At 37.9% G+C, this 25,740-nt stretch overlaps 1 protein-coding gene across 3 annotated transcripts in view; it reads right to left on the reverse strand.

Annotated features, from left to right (window-relative positions):
- The window catches only part of cadps2 (Ca++-dependent secretion activator 2), a 142,297-nt gene that overhangs the window by 114,204 nt on the left and 2,353 nt on the right, over positions 1–25,740 (reverse strand). For all 3 annotated transcript variants that reach the window (XM_039615160.1, XM_031742037.2, XM_039615161.1), the window contains exons 2-8: positions 16,442–16,555; positions 12,713–13,045; positions 10,407–10,487; positions 9,424–9,654; positions 8,886–9,007; positions 7,445–7,556; positions 4,465–4,604 (exon numbers count right to left, since the gene is read on the reverse strand). In XM_039615160.1, the coding sequence (XP_039471094.1) occupies positions 4,465–4,604; positions 7,445–7,556; positions 8,886–9,007; positions 9,424–9,654; positions 10,407–10,487; positions 12,713–13,045; positions 16,442–16,555 (1,133 nt within the window). The remainder of the gene's footprint in view (positions 1–4,464; positions 4,605–7,444; positions 7,557–8,885; positions 9,008–9,423; positions 9,655–10,406; positions 10,488–12,712; positions 13,046–16,441; positions 16,556–25,740) is intronic.

Genomic DNA, 25,740 nt, shown 5'->3' on the forward strand with positions numbered 1-25,740 from the left:
TTATCTCTTTAACTGAAAGACTCAGAAACTCTGCTCAAATTAAATAAAGATATTCTTGAGAATAAAAAAAATACTCTGAAGCATTTTGCCTGATGAACTGTGGTTGCAGTGGATTTTTATAAATGTATGTGATCCTCTAAATCACAAAAACAAGCAAAGTTACTTTTTTCAAAGTGGCAGAAGTAGTAATTTAAGTAGTAGAAACTCTTATTAGTCCTCTTCTTTAAATGGTCTGTAGAATTTGGTTCATCAGGCTTTGTGCTCATCAACAATGTACACAGTAGGACTTCTCAAAATTATGCTGACAGAGTGTCACTTTATGGTTTACTCTTTCTTTCTTTTTCATGCGAACACACCACACGAGTGTTTTTAGTGCTCAGTCAGAGTAGAAAAGCGCTATATAGGAACCAGTCCATCTATCATTTACAAAATGTTACCGAGGGCTGCTGCTGGCCTACAGGACGCACTTTCAAAATACTTGACATACAGCTTGTCAGCTCTAATTCAAACAGCAAGTCTCACACTGAAGAGTTAAAAAGCTTTTTGAAGTTTTCCAGCAGCTGATAAAGATCATGTAATATCACCGAAAGATCCAGAAGACCCACTAAAGGGGTCCTGAGGAAAGACTGTTTTGTCAAATGTGAAATGGATTTGTGGAGCTCAGCAGGAGTTTTTGTATTTTCTAAAATAAAAGAGCATACATGTTTTCAACATCCAAATTAATAACCTTTAAAGTCAATCACTCTTTGGATTTTGCATCGTCTCACATTTAGGTAGATATCTCTTTCAATTCACCAATAAATGAAGGAAAAGCAGCTTACTATTAATTGGAAATAACTGCTCTTGAAGCTTGTAGGTACAAATGACAAAAAAACCAAGTATAGAAATAGACAACTTCAGGAGAAAGTGTTGTTTTCAACGTTTTGCTTGAGATATTTATTTTCCTCCTGCTTCAGATAAAAGCTTAATATAGTGTTTTAATGCAACCCGCCCCGAGAAAAACAAAACCTAAAAGAACAAAAACTACATTTACATTTAAAATATTTACAAGCTTTTGTGAGCCTCTTTGTACCAAATTATTATTTTGATATTATTTTTTATTATGCCTCATATTACAATATGATACCAAATTATTAGCAACAATTATTTTTTATCTAAAGTGAAACTAAAGTAATGAGTTTTGAGCTGAAAGAGGCCATGACAACAACAGCAGCTCAAAATGGAAGAATGACCAGCATGGCCTCTCAATCAATGGCTGCTCCTGGGCCTCCTAAAGCGTGGGATACAGGCAAGTGCAAGTGAGGAAAATCAATCCATGGCGAGACCTCTTTCTTCAGCCCTGATGCCTGCCCTTAAAGAAAAGGCCTCCAGTCAAGGCTGTGGTGTGTCTGGATGGAGAATCTGGGCCATTCTGCATGACTCCAGGTTAACATGTGGCACTGTTCGCCAGCCACTTGTGAAAATTATTTGGTTGTCAGTCCTGCTCCTTCCTGCTGTTTCAAACATCCTTCAGCTGCAAGGATCCAAAGAGATGGACGGCTGATGCCAAAAAGTTCACTGCAGACATTTAACAGTCCTCACAGCACAAAAACATCCATCTTAAACTGGTCATTTAGCCAGACATTTAGACTCTCAGGGTTTTAAAGTCTGTCGACACACTGAGCAACTACACTTATTCTCATTGTATTTATATATTAGTTGCCATTTGTTTGAAATAAAAGAACCAATATTACAACAATGAAGAAAGGGTTTGTGTTTAAATCTGGTTATAACCTCAGCAGATTTGCTGCGATTTTGATAAATCGTAAGAAAAAACACATACTTTAAGACAAAGTGATAGAACAGATTATCTGCAACGGCATTAATGAGTTCGTAATACAGTTCATTTATTTTAGCACAAATAAAAAATAGATACTCTGCCTCCCGCAGAGGTGATGTTTAGGGAGGAAAAAAAAAAAAAAAAAAGCATTAAAATGTTATTTTTTCCTTTTTACAAAAATAAAAAGTGTCAGTTATTTATAGTTAGTAATTAATCAATACTGTTTCACACAATACAATTTATGGTGATGTGGAGAACACAAAGACACATTTCCTTGTTAAAATAAGAAAAAAACATTTTCAGAAAATGATGTGTTCATGTTTTAAAACTAACACAGATGCCTAATGGTCAACCTTTGTTTCTAACAAAGGGACAGATTAAAAGAATATCTGCCTTAAAATAACGAATACATGTTGGATTATAAGAAAATGAGATTTTAGCAAATTAATTGGTTTCACTGGGAGAATCTGAGCAAAGTGACATTTTTCATAAAATAACTTTGTTCTTACACACACACACACACACACACACACACACACACACACACACACACACACACACTCTTGACTTTAAGAGAAGACAGAATCATATTTATGATAAATGAGTGTAGACTGCTGGTTTTCTTCTACTGTTCACATAAAATACAAAAAAATTTTGAATTTGAAATAAAGAAAACGCTGCGTCCAGATGCACAGTATCAACGTTTGGGGATTTAAATAAAGTAGTTCCATTTCGTTTGCTACATCTGTATTCCTGCCCATTTTATTTTGACCATCAAATGTGCTCTTGCATCTGTTGGTCTCCTAATTGAGTTTAATTCACTTTGACTACTTTTTGACTGTCTTTTTTTACAGTCTGAACTTAAGCCCAAAAACACTGCCAAATGCAAAATCTCTTTTAACAGAATCAATTTTTCTATTTTTCTATATTTTCTTTGCTATAAGAGAAGTAATGAAGTGCTTCAGCTGGACTCTTTTTGGACTCATTTCGTTGACATGTGTGGAGTTATTTTGATAATCTTATAGGTAAAACTCAGAAATGCAGCATGTAAGACATTGACCTCAGTTACTTGGTGGAACAGCATCAAAGCAGCATGCACAGCAAAACCCTTAATAAATCAAATGCCAGAAAACCAACAAAGAGAAGAGCTGAACATGGACCAGAGAGGCAGAAGTAACAGAGAGACCAATACTGACCCCTTGTGTAAACCAAGAAGGCTACAGATGGAGTGCAGTTACCAACCAGCCAGTCAATTATTAAAACTGCCCGACTCCCACATTGTTACTGTAATGAACAGTACAGAACAGAACAGTTTGTCGGCTCCTGCGGGAGGCTCATTAGATGTGTGAGGCTCATTCATACACAAACACATTCATACAAGTGCTTCTTTCTATACCTAAGCGCCTAAAATTTGAAGGCTACATCATGAGCAACTTAGGGTTCAGTATCTCGCCCAAGGATGCTTTGACTTGTAGACTGGAATTGGAAAGCAAACACAGACCTTAAAATTGTTAGACAAACCACGCTTCTGCCTGAGTCATAAACCATGAGTCAAAATGAGAGGTGTGACTCATTCCTCTTATCTTTCAGAAAATACATCAGAATTTAGTTACATGAAGTCAGATTGTCCAACAGATTGTTTGTTTTTTTTCCACAAAGAGTGGAAACACTGACAACTGCTGAGACCATAGACTCTGCATCATCTTTTCCAAGGAAAAGATTTAAAACTGTTAGTTTAAAACCAATTATAATTATTACTGTAAATTTTGAAGAAGAAAAAAACTTACTCAATACAACATATATATATAAAAAAACGAACTCCTCAATTGAGAGATGAAATGTTAGAAGAAAATAAATATTTCTTTCAGCATCACTTGCAGGTTGGAGAATTAGAATTTGCTTCCATCTTCTGGTTAAAATAAAAACTACACAGTAACAACTCAAACAGGTCCTACACAGAAATATTGTAAAAGAATAGTGACCCTAATTTTAGTTGCCATTGAGAAAACCAACCAGGCTAAAAAGTGTTGATAAAAAACAAAATAAAACCTTCCTCAATGAACCATTTGTGACATATGTTTGTTTGTTACAAACACGCCACAGTGAATAAGTTTGATTGATACCATCATGCACTTGTTTTTTATTTTAATATTTTATGACATTCTAACTGCAAAAAATATATTTTTGATTTTTCTTTTATACTCCGAGCCACAACTGTTTTATTTCCATAGAGATGAAGGACTTAAGCCTACAGTGATTACCTATGATAAACCTATGATACCAATTTCAAAATCCTCCTCAGAAAACTTTGCTTCTGACATCAAGGTCACCGGGGTTCGAATGTTTCACTAGATTTTTAGTAGAGGTACCGTTGGTATCATTTTGAAAATCCTACGTGACACCGGTCTCAACTTTTCGCATTCACAAGATCAAGAATTGAACTTGTCAGAGATTTTTAGTAGACAGACCTATGGTGTCAAGTCACTTCCTTCTTGAGTTATTACATTTACAAACTTGGGCTGGGCTGTGACTTCTTTGCTGTCCAACTGTCAAGCACTGAAGTAAAAAACTTTGGAAAAAAAAACCCCAACTGAAACCCCGCCCACAAAAAAGAAAAACGAAACAGGATATAGCATGTGACTCACCCGCTGTGCTTCACGTTGGGAGGTTTGTCCATGCGGACAGCCAGTTTGATTTTCAGCTCCGTGTCCTGGCTGTTCTTGGGGACAATCATACGATGGAACTCTGTGTGCTTTGGTCCATAGGTAGTCGGGTTCAGGATTACCTGAGAGGGGAGGAATGGCGAAATAGATCAGGAAGTAGATCTATATATTCCATTCTATAGAAGTCTATAGAAAAACAGCACTCCGCTTCATGACTTATTAGTAAACACATTTCTATTAAATTTACAGTCTTAGTCAATAGTTTCAAATCCTATTTAATACAGTATAATGCTGTTTTTGTAATTTATGCTTTGATTCAGAGTAAAAGAGAAGGTAAATGCGCTTTAAGGCATAAGAAACACTGTCATCTTGCCTACCTAAACCAAACTGCTGCTTATTTTTCCAATGTTTTGCCAGCAGACAGCATCTCCTTTGGGTTTACAGAAAAAAAAAAAAAGAAAAGAAAAAAAGAGTAGAAGTCTATGGGAAAATAGCCCTCAGCTTCCTACCTAAGACCTCAGTAAAGACCTATTTAATAGTTCCTACTAAATTTATAGTCTCAAGTCTTATTTAATACAGCATAATGTTTTTGCAAATTGTGGTCCAATTTGAAGTAAAAGAGGTAAATCAGGCTACGCTTTAAAGCATGGCTACCTTGTAATTGATAAGTTGTGTCATGCAAAGATAACTTCGGAGGCTGTGAGAGAGTGGTCATGAGAAAAAGATGGGAATGGTGAGTGACACCAAGGAGCCACTCATGTAAAAGAATGTCCGACCTTTTAAATGTATGATTTAATAAAAGTAACTGTATTGAGTATATTGTGATGAGCAAACCCAGAGATTTAAAGAAAAAAGTAAAAGAAAGTATTCCTATGTAGGTGAATAAAAAGAAAATATGATTTTAAAGTGTTTTTAAAGCTTGTTTTAAATCACGTATATGTATGTGTAAGTCAAATAGAGAGAGGATGATAAAGTGTGGCTGGACTGTGTGATTGGACGTCACCGTGCATGACACCAGTTGTCATCTCAGAAGATATAATGTCCAGTAAGAGAAGAGAGGAGGTACAAAGGATGACAAGCTATAAATGCTTTGTGCAGAGGAAATAAGTGGTTCTTCCCATTCTCTTCTGTGAGATGAGCAGTTCAGAACATTGGATCAAAGAGTACTCTGCTCTTTCTTGATGATTTTTGCCAATACCTGGTCTGCCAAACAATGACTACATCCTCGCCAACAATTAAATTGTTCACTGGTCCGTCTGGAATTTTGTTTTGGAGTTACAAAAAAACATTACACAATTTTTTTCATTAAATCCCTCCACATATGATAAGACTGTATTAGCTCGTTGACTATTTATCTAGGGCAAGACTAAATGATCAAATTTTAATCTTGATTTCGACTTCCCAAAATTAAATGAATATGTTCAAGCAGTATTAAAATCACATGCTTCATCAATAGAACTAGAAGGAAAACCAAATCAAGCATTCCCTTAATCAGCACCTGACCACATGCTTATATGTACCAATCACAGCTGATCTCATGCAGTAGGAAGTTTCTTTTATGTAGTCTGGAAGAAAAAAGAAACTTCCAACCAGCAACCATCAGTCATTGTTTTCACTGTGCTTTGACTTGGCTGTAGCTCAGGTGGCAGAGCAGGTCAGCCACTAATCAGAAGGTTGGTGGTTCGATCCCAGGCTGCCTCCTGGCTGCATGCCAAATATCCTTGGGCAAGATACTAGCCCCATGTTTGCCAACTGGTGGTGGTCAGAGGGCCCGGTGGCGCCAGTGTCCGGCAGCCTCGCCTCTGTCAGTGCGCCCCAGGGCAGCTGTGGCTACAACGTAGCTTGCCATTGCCAGTGTGTGAATGTGTGCGTGAATGGGTGGATGACTGAATGTAGTGTAAAGCGCTTTGGGGTCCTTAGGGACTGAGTAAAGCGCTATACAAATGCATCTCCTCCATAAACACACTGTGAACAGTGAATTCAGCATAATCAGGATTTAACTTGTATACAACAACGTGTTTGGATCTTGTAGATATGTGTGAACCACAAACGTTCTACAAAATTACAAATAACATCTGAAGCTTTTTGAACTTGCAGTTGTCTGACAAAATATGTCTCTCACCTGCCAATCAAATTCTCTAAACCTTCACTGATGGCTTTTTTTTCTCCAAACAAATTTTTTATGACCTCTGAAATTATTCTGACCCTGTTTTGCTTTTGAGAGACTTTTGGCCTTCTGCCAGTAGCCTGTACAGACTTATCAGTTATAGTGTATCTGGAAGTGCTAGGTAACTGGACTTTTTTTCCCCTTGTCTAGTGTTTCTTCAGTTTCTGATTGTCAGAAGAAGTCTTAGGAAGTCTTGGTACCCACAGCCCTCTAACAGGTACACCTATGGTACCAATTTCAAAATTCTACATCACTTTGTTCTCAAGTTACCGCATTCACAATCTTGGGTGCCAATGTTTCCTGCCTATCCGCTGCCCAGCAGGGTGACAACATTACCCAATCAGCCTATTATGGTCAAGTGGTTAAAAAAAAGTAGCAGTCACCCAGGTTTCTGAGCAAAAAAACCATCTTTGATACAACATTAAGGTTGTCTCAAAGTTTTAAACAACTTTGATAAATGTATCACACTATACTCATTGATAAACGTGGATAACCTGGAGACAAATATCAATTCATTATCAAAGTTTGGAAATGAAAAAAAACAACAAACTCACAACAGAGAAATGAAATTGAAGAAATGTTGTATCTAAAGTCACATTTATTATCAATAACACTATGCCTAAAATGACAATGTAACTAATGCAGACTAAATTACACAATTATTTTCATTTTGATCATTTCAATGTAGTTAATTATCTTTATATAGAGAACTTTTCTAAACAAGTAAATATTATCTACTAAACATTACATACTACATTTTAATAAACCACAATAATAGGTTTTAGGTTTATTCACCTTGCCCAGCTCCTTGTCATCCAAAGCTAAGACCCCGGTGCTCTCTAGGAAGAGCTTCACTTTAACAGAAGGCAGAGGGTGAGTTGTGGTGAAGTCCCCCTGAGTCCCCCACCTGAAAGATATGAGAATTTTAATGATTTGTAAAGTTGTAGGTTGACACTGCTGTTGACCTACTGCCAAAGACACTGGGACAGTGAGGAATTGAAGATAAACAGATTTAACTTGAGCTTGATGGGCCTGCTAACGTTAGCAGCCTTTTTGCTGCCTCACAACTAAATGTTCGACTACCACACCATCTTGGTACTGCCTTGGCTGCTAACCGCACAGCAAGCCACATTATTTGTCAGATAATTGTATTAAAAATGCCTGTTAGTCAAAGCAACCACCTCCATAATAAAGAAAAATTTAAGGTTATATGAGACTTAAATTAGTTACATTTTATTTATTTTTTAAAATCCACCTCCTTATGGAACTCATAGAAAGAGTGAGTTTTTTAAAAGACGCAACTGTAAAATTAGACATAATTAGAAATTTTAACATTGAAATTCACTGGAATTTACTCATTTTTTGAGTGTTTTTTGGGACTTTTCCTTCAACTAGCTTCAAATTCAGTCCCAGAGGTTATAATTATTGTACTTATTTTTTTCTGCACAACTTTGTCATGTTCCCTCTTGTCTAGGTGGTCATTAATCTGCACAGCATGACTTTTATTGCTCCAGTCTGTCTGGGTTTCTCCCTTTTTTCATTCATTTTGGTTCTGACCTGAACTGAATAAACTTGGTTGGTCTCCTGTAATTTCCTCTCAACCCTTTATTGTGAAATTAAATTGAAAAGAATATTCTAACAGAATTCTGCCTGGGATAGTATCAGCCCATTTTATTAATGGACCAACAAACTGTGCAGCTAAAATTGACACTTAAAGATTAGAAGCTGGAATTGTGAGTTTAGTCTGATGTAGTTAGCCCCACTGTATATGGGACTGTACAGCAATTTGTCTCCTTCCCCTTCTCTTTTCACTCTTCCCTTCTCAAGTTATCGTATTCACAAAATTTTCAGAAAACTTGACCTCTTACCTTGACCATGAGGTCGAGATCACTGAACTGTCCAAGACTTTTAGTAGATACACCTATGGTATCAGTTTGAAACTCCTTTGTTCTCAGATTATAACATTCACAAACTTGGGTGGCCAAAATTGAGATCTGGGTATTCTAAACGGCCTAAATCAAGTGTGGGTAATTCATTTTCCCAAGAGACCACATGAGAAACTGGAACTGTTGTAGAGGGCTGCAGTAATAAGTTCAACAGGAGATGAAATAACATGGAGCAGAACTGAGTTCAGCTTATTGCTGCAGACCTCCACAACAGTCACAATTTCACATGTGGTCCCTTGGTAAAATAACTGCCCACCCCTGGTCTGAACAGATCAGGAAGATTAACTCACTGTGGTCTTGAGGCTTCTACTTGGTCGGTCTGTAGCTTTTCTTCTCCTTCTACCTCCATGGTACAGTAAACCATACGGTTTGGGGCCACTGACTTCAGGCCCTGGACCTCCATGATTACAATCTGAGAAAATCAACAGAGGTTTGGCACCAACAAACAGAACAACAAACAAACTCAGTTTTCAACCCAGAGTAACCCATTCACACCACCAGCTTTTACCACTGACACTTTCTCTTTGAAGAAGTAACAGAAAGAGGAAACACACCCAGCTGGAAGAGTTTTGAATGAATGAACTAAAGGTCATGAAGTATCCTAGGATTACCTAGATTTCAAATCATACATTTAAAAAAGAATTTTAATCTACTCAGGATATCTTTGTCAAAAAAAAAAAAATAAAATAAAATGTGTTTAATGATCTAAAATATTTTTTTGCATGTCTGTTACAGGCATAATAAATAGTGAAGGGGGCAATTAGCTTTTCACAGCACTGTATTTTGTGAGCAAGTTACCAGCAGATATTTCTATAAACCCAAACACACCTCCAGAGTGAAAGACAAGACGATGTCTGACTTCGACAGAACTCCCTCATCTCCAAGATCTAGAAAGGTGTTATTTATGGTGGAGCGTTTGAGCTTCTGTTTGAAGTCTGGACCTCCTTTAGACACAGGCAGACTCTCCAAATTTGCCATCAGTAGGTTGACAGATGATCGCAGCTCCTCCACATACAGAACCTCCATGTCAGCAGAGACAAACTTTGGGTATTTCCGTTCCTGAAGGAAACACAACACACATTAAAGTTCATTTTAACGTAAACATTGGACGTGTGTCTTTTAGGAAATAAAAGTCATGTGACATTTTCTGGATGCAAGTAATCAATTAGTACTTAAAACAACGAATGAAGTGAGTCAGTGTAGATTAAAATTAACATTAAAAATTTAATAATAGTTTAAGCTTCAGCCAGGAGAAATAACCAGCTGTACTCCTCTGAACCAAGGTGTACTCTCAATGGCAGAGGAACAATATGAGAACAGCCCCACCAAGATGGAGCAATACTGGGAGAATACTAGGATGGATGCAATCCATTCCAACAAAGCTTAGTGGCTAGTGGAGTTAGAGCAGACCACAGCGACCTCACTGAAAAAGATCCAGCAAACATCACAGAGTCGTAGACATCCAAGACAGAGTCTCAAGGATGAAGAGCTGGACAGCACCAGAAACTGACATATTCACGCCTACTGATTAAAAAAATAAATAAATAACTGCACTCCATGAGTGTCAAGCAGAACAAATGGACCAGTTGCTAATCAATGAGACACACCCAGAAAGGCTAACTGAAGGCCAGACAATGTTGATTTCCAGAAGGGAGCAGTCCCATTCAACTGCCGATCAATTTAAACAAGGGGGCATGTGGGGGATAAAACTGTTTGTACCCATGTGTGCCCTGAACTTGTCAGAGCTGTATGGGAGAATGGAAAAGTTTGAATGAGTTGAATCTTTTATTGCACTTCTGACAGATTCTTACCTTGGCAATCTTTTCGGCCAATTGTAACCTTCCATCCAGCTCTCTACGGATCTGAGCTGCCTGCTCATCCATGCTATCGAGCTGAAAAAGAAGGGAGAAAAAAAAAGAGAGGATGTGAGAGGTTCAGCAGGATGTCAAGCCTGTGAAAAACATGCCATATAATATATTTACCACACACACACACACACACACACACACACACACACACACACACACACACACACACACACACACACACACACACACACACACACACACACACACACACACACACACACACACACACACACACACACACACACACACACGTTAATCAACAAACTCAGACATGAAGAAAAGGAAACTTTGTAGCTGCTCTTTCCACCAATGTGTCATATCCGGATAAACTGTTAACTTGGTCTTATATATTGTTTAAATTAGACAGCTTATTGAGAGGGAAGGACTGAGGGGATTTCCCACGGGCAACCAGGAACCACGAAGAGGCCAGTAGGAAAACAACAACCACCAAATACTTGCAGAAAGTGAGGCAAGTCCTGAGGAGTCAGATAAATGGGAAGAACAAGATCCAGGCAATAAACACCTACGTCCCTGCTAGTCATCAGATACTCTGCTGGGATAATCAACTGGCTGAAAGTGGAGATAGAAGGCCCTGACATCAAAACAAGGAAGCTCCTTGTCATGCATGCAATGTTTTTTTTGTTTTTTTGTTTTGTTTTTATATACACCTATAAAAACTAATGTTCGTCAACATACAACATTATTAGATCTTATGTAGGCCAAACAACAGACACGTAAGTGAAAAATCTGTCAATGATGATTTTTCACTTGTTTGTCCAATATTTGGTTCTTGATTGGACGTTGCTGACTGTCGACTGTTCAAAGTTTAGTTAAGATGGTGCTGCTTGGTGTTTCAGGTGTGCTCGAAATGTCACTAGATGTAAAAAATAAGGAAACTCGAGCGTGTGAACCGTTGCTTTAAAAAAAAAAAACAAAAACACAACAACAATTCTTTCTCCCATTTTTTTCCTGGCTCTGAACCTGCCCTAAAGGATGAGGAGGAAGTGTGTGGATGGTTGTTCACAATTCAATCATGTTATTTTCCTTTAATCAACCTATTTATTTAAAAAAAAAATTTAATGGCGCAAATGATTGAACCAATCTATAAACCCCAATCTGAATCTTAAGATTTTTGATACAGACATGAATGAGTTTGTGTGTTTTATGGACTTTCAGGGTGCAGGAGTCTTTTTTGGTTGTTTGTTTTGTTTTCTCAATGCAACAAGTTAATCACATTGTTCAGTGCTACTTTGTATTCCTGTTCTCTGTGGTTACATTCAAATCTGATTAGATGTACTGATAGGAGAGCTCACTTTATTCAGCAGAGTCAAACAAATGTCATAGCTGACATAATGAAATAAAAAGCAAGAGATTGTTTTTTTCTGGAACGGCATTTTTGGTCTGTTTATCCTGCAGCTTAGTGCAAGATAAACTGGTTTGCCTGCCATACTGTGGTGAACGTAGAGTAACGACTGTGTTGGATTGCTGCACAGCGGCTGTGGTGTTTATGGTCAAAGTCAGGTTACATCAAGAGTAGCAGAAATGAATTTGGATTTAAAGTGATGGTGCTTAGATTAAGTCACAGAATTCTACATTTACATAGAAGTACATACTGAAGCATATAGACGGCAGCACAGGTCAGGTGATCACACCATGTATATAAGAGTAAAAATAGAGAGTTTTGACTCTTTACCTCACACGGAGCCAGTATAACTCATTCTAGGTTTCCCCACACCTGCTGAATTCCAGTTTAACGCCTGATTTTTTTTTCATTAATTTTTTCCCCCCAAATATAAAGACAAACACATTCCCAGCTTTAAGTGCAAATAGCATATGCACAATCTTTCTGGTTTTAGCAATGATGCTGAGACGGAACATAGTGACATGAGAAATTATTTAAAGTGTGGACACAACAATTTGTATAAGTAACAGAATAATATTCTGATTCTCATGGAATATGTTTAAATCCTGAATTTAAGCCAAACATGTAAAAAGGGAGAAAAACCCTGATCTGAAAGGAACTGAAAAGTGTTATAAAAAGACACACAGAAGAAAAATAATTACTGTAGAGAGAAGTTAGAAGATACTAAAATCAGTGGAAAGCCCCTATCTAGCAGGTCTAGCAAATAATTAGAACAGAAGACAGAATTTACATTTAAGCAATGGACGTTGTTCAGAGATTACAAGTATTGACTATTATGCATTCAGTTTGTGTGTCTGGCTGTCACGGTCACCCTCAAGCAGCTCACCTGGCAGGCATTGTACAAGAGCTGGTGCTCAAACTTGCGGATATTGAGGATCTGCTGGAACATCTTGTAGAGTTGCTCTTTACTAAGGATGAGCTCTGAAACAGCACTTAGGTGTGCCCTCTGTGGTTGACGCCACAGGTCCTCATCCCCTCTGTAGATAGCATCATACTTTGCGATCCAGGAACTGAGCACAGTCTCTTTGCTCAGCCCATCGATCTCAGGAAGGCTGCGGACACGGCGCTCAATGTTTTTCTTGAAAACCTCACGAAAGTCATTAGCTGAATAGCCACCGCTCTGAACCATCCGGGAAATACGCTCACTTTTTAGGAAGCCCTGCAAAGGAAAGGCAACGAGCATTGAAAACACAGATTTTAGCATTAAAAAAACAAACAAACCTGGGAACCTTTAGTTATTTCTATTAATTCTAAGATGTGTTACATAAAAAGAATGGCTTTGATATTATTTGTTCTGTCTCTTTGTTGTAAGTGAAATCCAAACGTAAAATGTAAATGACAGCATGTAAATATAGAAGACTACACTATAGTCCATGGAGAGCTATTCATACTAATATTAAGGTCATATCACAAAGGATATAAGGATAAGATCCTAACCAACAGTGGCAGGTTGATGAAACTCACATATGTGGATGAACAGTTGTTCTAATTTGTTGAGATAGCTCTCTGTCTCCTTAGCTTGGTCATTTTGGGCTAGCTGCGCTGAAACCTGAAAATCCACCTGTTAGCTTGTGGAGGAGAGCCTGTTTGAGCCAGGTGCCAAGAAAAACACGAGGTAGGAAAAAGAATTTCCTGCATAATATTTCCTGTGCACGGTTTAATGTTTACTGCAGGAAGACATGACAAATATTGGACTTTCTAAACACAGCCAACCAATCCAAAAAAATATATGGCAACCCATGACATTTGGTTGCTGAGGACGAGGAGCAAATTGTGAGAGTTATGGCAGCAAGCGACTGACGATTGATATTGATAGTGACTTTTGAAATTTTGAGAGACTTGTGATAGACTTTTTGTTCTGGAAGAAGAGAAGAGGGGGAAGATGCGGAGGAGCCTCTGACATCCACACAGAATCTCACTAGGATGTCTGCAGGGAGACAGAGGAGGCATAACAAGCTCACCAGGCCCAGATCGCCACTGGCTCAGGCAGCGGAGCCACAAATCAGCTCTGAGCCCTGGAAGTCAGAAGAGGATGCCAACACTACCCCAGAAGTTAGCAGGTTCCAGCCACGGAGAACACCAGGAGTTCAGGTAGAGACACTTTGCCCCCATTAGGGATGTGAATTGATAAGAATCTGCTGAACTTGACTCCATTATTGTTATCACTTATTGAGTCGATACCTAATCAATTTTCATTGGCTCCACTTTGAGAGTTACCACCTAAGCAGCATATCAAAGATATATCAGGTAAATTAACAACATGTTGCATGCTCAAGTGTTTGTGCATGTTGGAGGTATTTCCCCTTTTTGTTGTGGTCAGTGTTGGGGTCATTACTCAAAAAAAGTAAAGTAAAAAAAGTCATTACATATTACACTGAACACTTTTCTTAAAAACAGTGCAGAACTTTACTTAATTACAAGCTGGACACAAGCATTCGTTATACTACACACACACAAGAAATATAAAGAAAAGCTCAAACTTATATTGTACTGAAATAAATGGGAGTTGCTGAAAAGGATAAATGTCAATTTTTCTCCGTTAAGACCTTTTGGAGTCAAGTGTCCAGAGTGAAAATCCAATAAAAGTCACACTGTAAGAGTAGAGTATTATGTCCCCTCCTCTTTTTGGAAGCTGTGCATGCTTGATCCTAAGATAACCCAGACAAGACCAATTTTGATTCATATGAATGAAATGGTTGCCAACTGGACTTTTCTGATCATGATACCACAGCTATGTTCAGAAATGAACTTTTCCGAAGCCCACCCACAAGGATGCGTGCTTATAAATAAACTGACTGATTAGTAACAAGCCATTCATTTGATTCAGGTGTGTTGGAACAAGGCTGCATCTAAAAGCTGCAGGACAGTAGCTCTCGAGGACTGGAGTTGGAGACCACTGGTCTAAAGTTTTTGAATGATTCAGCACTCCTTAGGTTTTTGTTTTGTTTGGTTTTTTTTTTTTTTTTTATCCTCTTTTTAGACAGAGATAACATCAGCTGCACACTCCACAGAGGCCCAGAGTTACTGCTAATATCAGAAATGTAATGCTGTCCTTTCAGACTTTAACATCAGACTGAGGATGATATAAAACTGAAGATTTAAACAGTTTTAGATCCATCACACTCACAGAGCACTCTGCAGCCTGCTAATATGGAAACTTTAAATAAAAACAGCAGGAGAAAGTTTCATAGAAGTCTAATTTGTTATTTTCATTTAATAATTGTGATGACCTTTGACCTGTATCAGGTTTTAATTGTGTCAGAGAAAATCTCATGTGCTCTTCATGCAGCTGAGTACATTCAGTGTTTAAAACAGAAGCTCTGCAGGTCTGAGCTCAGCAGCTTTGTGAAACACCAAACTGAGGTCCCGTTAATGCTGATATCTAATGATGCTCTTTCTCTGCATTTTGCATGTGGAGGAGCTTTACCTCCTCCACATTGTCAATGATGATTTTCTGTTGCAATCTGATAGTAGAAATTTCATCAATTTGGAAGTCAAGAGACTTTTCAATGTCCTCGACTCAGCTGTCCAAGTCCTCCTCAGCCCCATGTTACCGGTTCCACCGGTAAGCACATTCAGTCATCTGAATCCAACACCATCCTTATTTGTTACCTTTTGGAAAGCACTGCCTGTATTTTCAGTTGTTGACATGTCATTATCATTTTCGATACTTTACATACATTTGTGATTGTATGCTTTAGGTCTCATTGCCCGTTATTTCATTTGTATATTAGCATCTCAGAGATGCATTATTATTGTGCTTAGGAAAGTTGCCCAGCTGCCTAGATTTGTGACATTGTATAAAACCTTTCACGTGTAATGCATACTTGGGCAGCATTTATACAGTAGGACTTTCACGTTGTTGCTTGCAGTGTATTTCCATTGTTTATATGGCAACATATGTAAATGAGTGTGAGCAGGATATGTTTGTTAATTTCTTTCAGTTTTACTCTGGCAGCATTTTGAAGGAAACGTCTTAATAAATGAGACAATAGGCCTGTCAGATGTTGGAGTTATCTGTCTGCTTATCTGTGCTTGAAACCGTAGAAGTAGAACAAGCAAGAAAGCTGTTGCCACTAAAGCTGGATATAATGCTGCTGCTGCTACTACCTTGTTTAAATAGATTCACATTTCAAATTAAGTAGTGCATCATCGATAACATTAACTCAGTAGAAAGGAAAAATAGGATTTACTTATATATGTTGCTACAGCATTCAAGGCAGTTTATAAGCATAGAAATGTATCCTTTGTTTCATACTAGCCTCAGTCAGCTTTGCAAAGAATAAACATAGTTCTAGAAGTTTCATGTCAACATTAATATCAACCAACTGGGAAAATTCACCACCTCTGTTGAAAGCAACTAAGGAGGACACAGTCTAATAACTATAGGAGTATATTGTCAGGTTGGTTACACCTTTCTGTCAGACTGTTTGTGGGTCAGAAACAACATAACAGGAATTAAGGCAATGCCTGAAGCGAGTCCCAGTCCTGCCATAGAATTGTAAAGCTAAAATCACATTTGTTGTGTTTTACAAAACTCACTCAATCACCTTACCTCATAGTAGCTTCTCACAGCGTTGCAGAAAGCTTCATCAGCCACAATTTGAGTTTCACCATTGAGGAAAGCAAGAAAACGCTCCTTTACTGCCTGTAGCTGCTGCTTATTGACCTAAGAAAGACAAAAATGAAGCACAGAGAGAAATGAGACAGAGTGATGGCAGAGAAGGGCATAATTATTATAAAGTGAGAGTTTAAGATGAGGAAGTGGCAGTATGAATGAAAAACAAATCAAGTATAAGCTTAAAGTCAACCTGCCTTGTGGGTGGTTTTCAAATTCTTCATTCCATACTTTGGGGTGATTCAAACATAATTCCACCACGGATAAAAATTGTGGTGACCGTTATGCTACATACATGCAACATGTGTTGAATATAACACATCAAACAAATGCAAACAGAGAATGTGGTATTTCATTTGCATGGGCATGTTGAATACAGAAATATAAAGAACTGCGATTTATAATAGAACTTATATAATTTATTTATAATAGAACTTAGAAAAAATATTTTAATTACTCAGACGTTGGATTAACAAGGTCTGCGTCAAGTGTTGAGGAACCAGGACACACTGATGAGAAGTGGGCTACTGGAGCAAGAAGACTTGAGTGGAAAAGGAATGAGAATAGGGAGCTATTGGAATGCTACTACATGAGTAATCACAGCAGAAGGGGTTACATGAAAACAAAACGAAAAATTGAACTTGAAATCTGAGCAAGCACCTAGCACACTGCCACGGGAATGTGAAATTCACAGAGAAACCCCATGATCTCCCCACTGACATGACCGCTACGGCACCAGGCAAACATCCACCAGCCCCACTCCTGCTAAAATAGACTTATGCTCTCTCTCTGATTTGATATATTTTTCTGTGTTTTACTACTTTACTCTTTCTATTTGAAAGAGCTCTCAGCCATTTGAGAGGCGTAAGAGCCTCTTTTTTAGGACCAACCCATCAATACATTTTTGCTTAACACAAGTAAAAAAGAACAAAAAACAATTAGAAAACATTGTTACTAATCACACATTTGGTTATATATCTTATCAATTAAGATAATCAAATATATCTGTTAATTAAACTGTTTATACACAATATGGCACTCCCTCAGCTTGGATGTAAATAGTTCTTGTTGTGTGTGCACGTGCGTTTTAAAAGTTAATATTCATGCATTTCCTTTCCCCTATTTCAACAATGGAGTAATGGGGTAGAAGAACTGGGATATAGAAAAATGCCCACCCCTCTGTCTTTTGCTATTTTTTTTTTTAACTAATCTTATTCAATTACCTTTTTTGTGTACTTGTTTTTTATGCTGTATCCATTTTTAGTATCACAAGAGTAAGAAAAATTCATGTAAAAAGGAAAAGTTGAAAATGAAATTTGATGGAACTGTGGTATTAGTTATGCTAAAACATTGAAGTAAATTGAATTTTATTTATGTAAGCACCACATCACAGCAATAGTCAACACACGTTGCACCTTTTACATATATATTTTAATTAATTAATTACATTTTTATTTTTTTTTGACAGCACTTACTATCCAAGATTTAACCGGTCACTGCCATTATTTTAACACCGACCTCTACAGCTGACTGTGATGACATAAACACTTTTTAATAAACTATTGCAAAAGTAAAAAAGGTGAAGTTTATCATTTTGTCCACATCTGTCACCTTGTCAGCAAACCTCAGTCAACAGCTCTCCAGTTCTGCTTTTCAGGTCTGAAGTTTATTTGCTCTGATTTGTTCTCCACACTCTTGACTCTCTGCTCTGTTCAGCTACGGTTCCTCTGTTGCTCTGTACAACCACCAATCCGCCCGGATCCCCATATGTACATAATCCACTCTCCCATAGCCCAATGCGTGACCCATTCAGCCAGCAATAATTATCCATCTGTTATCTAACTGCAGTCTGCTAGTTCCCACGGTAATGGCGACAGATGGCTAATGTCGCTATTGGGGCTATTGGGTAATTGTTCATAGTTGAACAGCTAATGTTAAGGTTTACTACTTAATTACTTCCAAAGAAGTACATTCTGTTCATCTGGAGGTCACATTTCATCACTCATCTAAGGACTTGTTCGGTCTCAGCTGACTGCAGGTTTCCCCAACCTTATAAACAGTCTTTTTGAACATCATATCATGAAGGCCCTGAGTAAATTTGGTTATCCCAGTTGGACAGTTGTGAAAGCTGGGAAGGCACCTAAAGAATGCTCCAGAGAGAGATAAGGATAGCTGCTGCCTGAGCGACAACCTTTAGTGATCCCAGCAGTATCAGAAGAGCTGGGATCCATCTTCTTTAAGTATCTCGTCTCTGTGGCTTTCAAACCCTAAAACACACTGCGCAAAAATTGGTCCACCCTAAGGATCTGGTCACCTGGCACAAGTAGAGCAATATAGTGTACGCTGTTAAGTGCCAAATAAACTAAAAATAAACTACTGGTGAACCAAAAACTGATGAAACCAAAATAGCTTATCTGCTAAATGTTGGAAAGAGTTTGAAGAACAAGATTACTGCACATTAGAAGCTCCATCTCATCTGTGACACAAGGTGGTACAAAGAGATATAAAATAGCTTAATTTGTATTTTATTTTCAATTTTCATGGTGATCTTCATGTTTATTTCTCTCACCACAATGATTTGTTATTCTACTTTTTCTAACTTGTATTTTTTTTTTTTTAACTGCTCCCTCTGTCAACTATAAATCAATAACATCGAGTGAGGCATGTAAGAGTGTGCTGTAAATTGATTAACTACAATAAAGAAGCTGAGGTCACATGCCTACCGCAAACAGAGTTTATTGAAACAGGAACTGAAGGCGTCACTGAGTGGCTGAAGGAGAAATTCTGACAGACTACTCCTTGGTTGTGACTGCAGTGTTTGTCGAAAACCATTCTCTAACTATCACGTTGGGCTGCAGCTGGAAACCATAGTCCTTCAATGAGTTTGGCTTAGAGGTTTCTGCTCCATTATTCTCCATATGCTACAGGTTCCATTTGCAATGGTTCTCCAGCTCACAGCAGATCACCAGATAAGAATAAGGTCTACAGTCACCTGCTGCAGTGTGTGAAGGAAACGGTAGAGTCTAACAACGAAACATATCTTTCTGAAGGGGAAAAGGACCTGAATAACAGAACCTTGTCAGCCTGCCAATAAGAAAAGCACAAGAGGGAAAGGCTTTTTCAGTCAAAAACAGACTGAATGTTGTTCTCTCAGATGAAATTGTAAAAATTGTAAAGTTTATGTAAGAAACACTTGACTGAGTTAATGATTTATGCTAAAGGGAAGTAGGCAAACTCCAAAAAATACATTAATAATAATTATTACTGAATCATTTTTGTTCAACAAATTATTAAAAATAACAGAAAAACTATATTTTTGACAAATAAGAAGACACAGGCTCACTGAGCACTATAAGAAGACAGATCATTTTATCTGCCTGCAAAACGTCCATTCTGAGCCTGAAAAATGACTTTAAGATAAGATAACCTTTATTAGTCCCACACGTGGGAAATTTGTTATATAAATTTGTTAAACTTTCATCATATTAGCAATTTTGTTGATAGGTCTGTAAGAGTTTCTTCGAAGAACCAGCTCTGTCTCTTTCCATCTGGCTATGAGCTTGATACTTGACTTTTTGATAACAGTTCTCATGTTAGACCTAGCAAACCATACTAACTTTAATCTACTTAACAGTCAAAAGCACAAGCACCTGACAGTCAAGTCATTTCTGTTATACGTCTTTGATGTATAACAGAAATGACCAGGATTCACATTTTGTCTTGTAATTACTAAATTAACGCTTATCATGCAACTGCTTTGATTTAATACACTCTCTTTCATTGTTATTTTTGCTGTGGATTAGGGCTGTGCGATATGACCAAAATCTCATATCCCGATATTAAGACATCTATCGTCCGATAACGATATAAATCACAAAAATTTAACATTTTCTGTAAATTCTGTGAATCTCAGGCAGCTAGACTTGCGTGAAGTGTTTCCAGCTGGGCGTCACGTACCTGGAGTCGAGTGTTTTAACTGATGCATGAAACTATACATTTTTAGACGTAAGTTGTAACGGCCGCCGTTTTCTTTGTGAGTATTTATTACACAGCGTGCTGCGGGAAAAAGCCTGTTCTAACGTTTGAGTCTAAGGTTTATTTTTTTAGCACCTGACGGCTCTTTTTTGCTTCTCATCCGTAAATACTCTGCATCTTTCACGTGATTCAGTTTATTTTGAAAAGTCTCAACAGGATCTTGAGCTTTATTGTGAAAGGTTTATGTGGAAAATAAACAAGCGGACACGAGGTGGTTTTACCGTCGTTGTTGCTAATGACAATGCATAAAAACAAGTGCTTGTCCGTCTGTAGTGTGGTTATATTAAATATAAGAGAAAGAGAGAACTTTAGGAAATTAATATAGCCACTACAGTGACCATCAAAATAATGAAAAAATATTGCCGTAAACAGTTTATTTTGCGACACCACGAAACAAACGATAGCGTAAAAGGAAACGATAGACGTTTTTATATCGTCATCCGATATATATCGTTATATCGAACAGCCCTACTGTGGATTGTGAAAACTAATGTAGACTATCCAAGCACCTAAACAATGGAATCCAAAGTGTAATAAAATAAACACTATATAGATATATAAATAACATAAATATCTTATTTTAATGATTACTGGCATATAGATGAGAGAAAGCGAGAGGCAGACACTGTTGGGTGAGCTCCCTTCACTCTATCAGCAGAGAGAGAGTGGCACACTGCACTGAAAATCGTGAAATTATCTCATAAAACACCACCTCTGCTCTCATCGAGGAAATAAAACACGGATACATTTTCAGATACATTTTTTTCTACTTTCAACAGAAAATGTTATTTGCTGCATCAAGTGACGTCACACACTTTCCCACCGTAAAGAATATTTTTATACTGTAAAACCAAAAGCTAGAAAAACACACTAATTAATTACAGATGATTTATTTCTTAACAATTTTCTTAACAGATGAATTTTTTCTTTTCCTTTTTTATTCTCACTGACACTTCCATTGTGAATATCTCAAAAACAACAGGAGGCTTGCATGGTTAGAGGATGCTCAGCAGATGTTTAAAGATGTGCGTGAAATGGACTGTTATGACTTGTCAGAAAATATAATACATGTTAACTTACAAAGAAGTAAAGCACATAGTATTTTCATTTAAATATATATTCTTTAATTGATTCCAAATAAAAGCTAACGCTATGCCAGCTTCTAGCTTTGATTGACAGTGTGTAGAACAAACCTGATGACATGAACTCCCAGAAAACTTAAAAGTCAACCAAAAACAGCCGGAAACCTGTGTGGTTATTACGGTAAACACTGCAGTCTTTTCTGAGAATGTTTTACTTTATAAATTGATTTTCTGTGAGCAACATGAATGTTAACAGATGGAGAGTTTTGCTGAAGCACACTGATCAGCACAATCACAGATTGCTGTCTTTGTGTGGGGATTTCTCCAAAACATGTGTTAATCACAGTTATTGACAGTCTGGTATAGTAAGTCACTCGTTTGTAATTGTGCTGGGCTTGTCTGCATCATTCTTTCACAGAATAGTAGGGCTGGGCCATATTATACCGTTCACGGTAATACCGGTATAATGTTAGGCAACGATAAGAAAATGAAATATCGCGATAGAATATGGGTAAAACGCGCATGCGCGGTGCCTTTGTTTTCATAATCACATGGCCGAAAAAGCACGGCGGCAACGGAGAATGAGAAGGGGGAAAGCGGATTGTTGAGTGAAACGTATGAACCAGAATTGGTTTGTAAAAATGGTGCAACTTCAGTGATGTGGAACTGGTTTGGTGTTTTTACGTCAGATACACAACAAAGCACTTTTTTTGTAGAACATGCAAGCGGCTGTATTTGTGGGACTAAGGTGCTTGTAAATGTGGGAGTAATCTGGGTCCTAAACTCAGTCCGCTTCAGGTCCCAAAGTCAAACGAACACTGCAGCATCACTGAGAGTTAAAAACTGTCTAAATTCTTCCATCTTTAATAAAACGATCAGCATTGCTGCTTTACCAGGTGTAACTACGAGGTTTAACATCCAGGCATCCATGAAAACAGAATTCATTACATTTAACGGAGTTAGAAGTTAGCAGGAAGTTAGCGGAAGTTAGCTTGCTAGTTTCGCTAGTTACCTAAGTATGATATAGCATGTTCTGACTGAGAGATTTCTGAAAAAATTCAAACGTACAGCTCTGTTATCACTTCCAACATTAATGAAGACAGGAAACTAAACAGCAGTGATGTTTGTAGGGTTACTGAAGTTGGACTAGCTGGTATATAATGAATGTGCTACGTGATCGCTAGCAACACAGCTATGTTAGCATAACATAAACAGTGAAGCTGGAGGATGAACGCTAACACTTTTCCAATCGATAAAAGTTAACGTGAAGGTTCCTGACGGTTAGAGACAAATGCAATCGCAGGATGCTGTAAACGGACCAAACTTCAGTCAGGAGAACAACTGAGATAATCCATCCACAATACGAGGTTAGTCATTAATTTATTGCAACAACATGGGAATAGAGCAGCTGTGATAGAATAACAGCATTAATGAATCAATGGTACAGAAGTGGAGGAAGCAAGAAGAATGAGTTGAATAAAGTTGGACTTATCTGACTGCTTTGTTTTGCTCAATGTGCCTTATAATCCCGTGCACCTTATGGTCCGAAAAATGCGTATTTGACTTTTTTATTTGGCACACTGCAGTTTAATGTTGCAAAGCACCTCTTTTTAACTTCAGTGGATATTATACATGGTTATCCTCAGGATATGTCAGCCCATTTCTACTGGAAATGCCTTTTGGTTAAACTTTCAGCAAGGAATTTGCATTTGCACTGTTAAATTTTTATATAGCTTTAATGCATATAAAAAGCAGCTGCTTGTTTAAGTGAAAATAAATGGATGGGGTTTTTTTTGCGCTAGTAAAGTTGTGGAGTTGTATTTTGTCTCGCATCAATTATATCGTCAGTTATATCGTTATCGTTATCGCAAATTTTCAAATGTATATCGTGATATATATTTTTGGCCATATCGCCCTGCTCTACAGAATAGCATTATCAAGATGTAGTGATACCCAAAATGGCCAAAGGTATCATGGTGGAGATGAGTTTCAGATTGTTTCGAAGCCTTGATACAATTCCAGCACAAATGCTTCAGTGATTCACAAATCCACAAGGTCATAAAAACAGACAACAACATGGACGTCAGTAGGAACATTCACGATGATTTAATTTATGTGACTCGGACCCAAGCAGACCCGAGTAGACTCTAGCTGACTCACAGATGCAGAAAGTATTATCCTTGTTTGAAACAACATAGAAACCAACTTTATAACGAGTCAGCTTGATCTTTGACATTGTTATGTAAATAAATATAATCTCTCCCATTTCCAGATTAATGATCTGTCATTTACCTGTCATTTCACTAGACTTATCTTGTATTATTAAATTATCTATAACATAATAAATGCTGATTGGAGAGGCTCATGGTGAATTGTGAAGGACCCAAAACACTAGATTCACAACTGCTCTTGGTACATCCTGATCCACTTAATGAGTTTGTCATTAGACCATTTATTGATTTACTGAACAAGGTGTTGGCTTCCTTTGTCTCAACACTGTTTGCTTTTCACACTGCTGCAACATCTATTCATGGCCACCATTAAGGCGCAGGAAGCCGCTGCTGAACGTCAGGTGTAACCACTCACGTATGGTTATCCATACATTGTGAGATGAGCCATAACCCCATCCCTAACCTTAACCATTAATCAGTAAAAAGAAAAATGTGCTTATGTTAAAATAAACATTATTTGCTTAGCTTTTGTCGTCTGTGCAATGAACTGACGACTCCTACGTATGTGGTAGAATTACTCGACAATGCACATGCATACGAATTAAGGCAATGTGTGATACTCAGATATGTATGCTGAAATGTCAAAACACGGGGCTGCACTCCAGCTCTTCACAAATACATTCATGTGATTCTAATGTGGACAAACCGAAGGAAACTATTCACATAATCAGCTGAATTGCCAAAGACAGTGTTCAGGGCATCCTGCAATCCAATCTAGAGCTGTGTGTTTGGCTAAAATGATTTGAGCTGGCTACTAGCTCCTTGAATGTGTCATACTCTTAGTACAATCAACCTAGTACACTAGTAGATCCTAGTGGTAGTGTGTAGGGCTGGGCGATATATCGAGATTTTAAAAAAAATATCGATATATTTTTATACGAGATATAAGATGTGACAATATCCTTTATATCGATATAGTCTATGTTACGTTATAATTATAGTTGCGGAGCCGCAAGTTTGCCTCTCTTTCGTCCACTTTTGTCTTTACGCAACGTTACTCGACCTCGCCTCTCCTTCACTGAGCACAACTCCCCCTCCTCCCCCATCGCTTCACCTGCAGGCAGCGACAAGATGGACACGGCAAATCTCCGTTAATGAGTTACTGCGCATCACCCCGTGCGTGGGGCTGGACGGCGTCAACGTGTTAACGAGCTAACCACGCTAACGAGCTAGCCACGCTAACGCCATGCACGGCCTGAAATCCTTTCATTTTCTCAAAAGTTGACTGCGCGCCTTTTGTATGAATTCTGGTTGTGCTTGATGACCGCGAACCGATTTTATGTGATACACAGCGCTCAGCAGTCTGTCAAAAAATGTTTTAGTTCGACTTTGGTAAGCTACGGAGCTGCACCGCTTGATGGATTGTCGGAGCATTACGGCTACCGAGGAGCCTCGCGGAGTAATACGTACTGTGCTTCAACGTAATATTACCGTATTGTGTGTGTATAAGGACCATAAATGGCACCTGTTCAGAGACACGGTTACGAAGCGGATTTCAAACTCCAGGCTGTCAGTCATGCAGTAGAAGTTGGGAACAGAGCAGCTGTGAAATCTGTCTTTGTTATTATGCTCAGCGTCTTTTAGTTTACATTTTGACTGCACAATTGTGAGCTCTTTGTTATGCACAAAACAACATAGTTTTCTTTTATTTATAGAGCATCATTATTTAATAAATGCTCATAATTTATTTTTTGAGTAGTTTTTTCATGTACATCTATGCTGTATGTTAATAAAAGTGCCTGTGTGACATCTGGGACACAGCTTTGACTAAGAACTCTCTTTTTGTTCTTACTTTATGGCTTTAAAAAAATATCGAGATATATATCTTATATCGCCATCCAGCTAAAAAATATCGAGATGTGAATTTTCGGTCATATCGCCCAGCTCT

This window comes from Oreochromis aureus, linkage group 7 (genome assembly GCF_013358895.1).
Source record: "Oreochromis aureus strain Israel breed Guangdong linkage group 7, ZZ_aureus, whole genome shotgun sequence".
In the NCBI taxonomy this organism is placed as follows: Eukaryota; Metazoa; Chordata; class Actinopteri; order Cichliformes; family Cichlidae; genus Oreochromis; species Oreochromis aureus.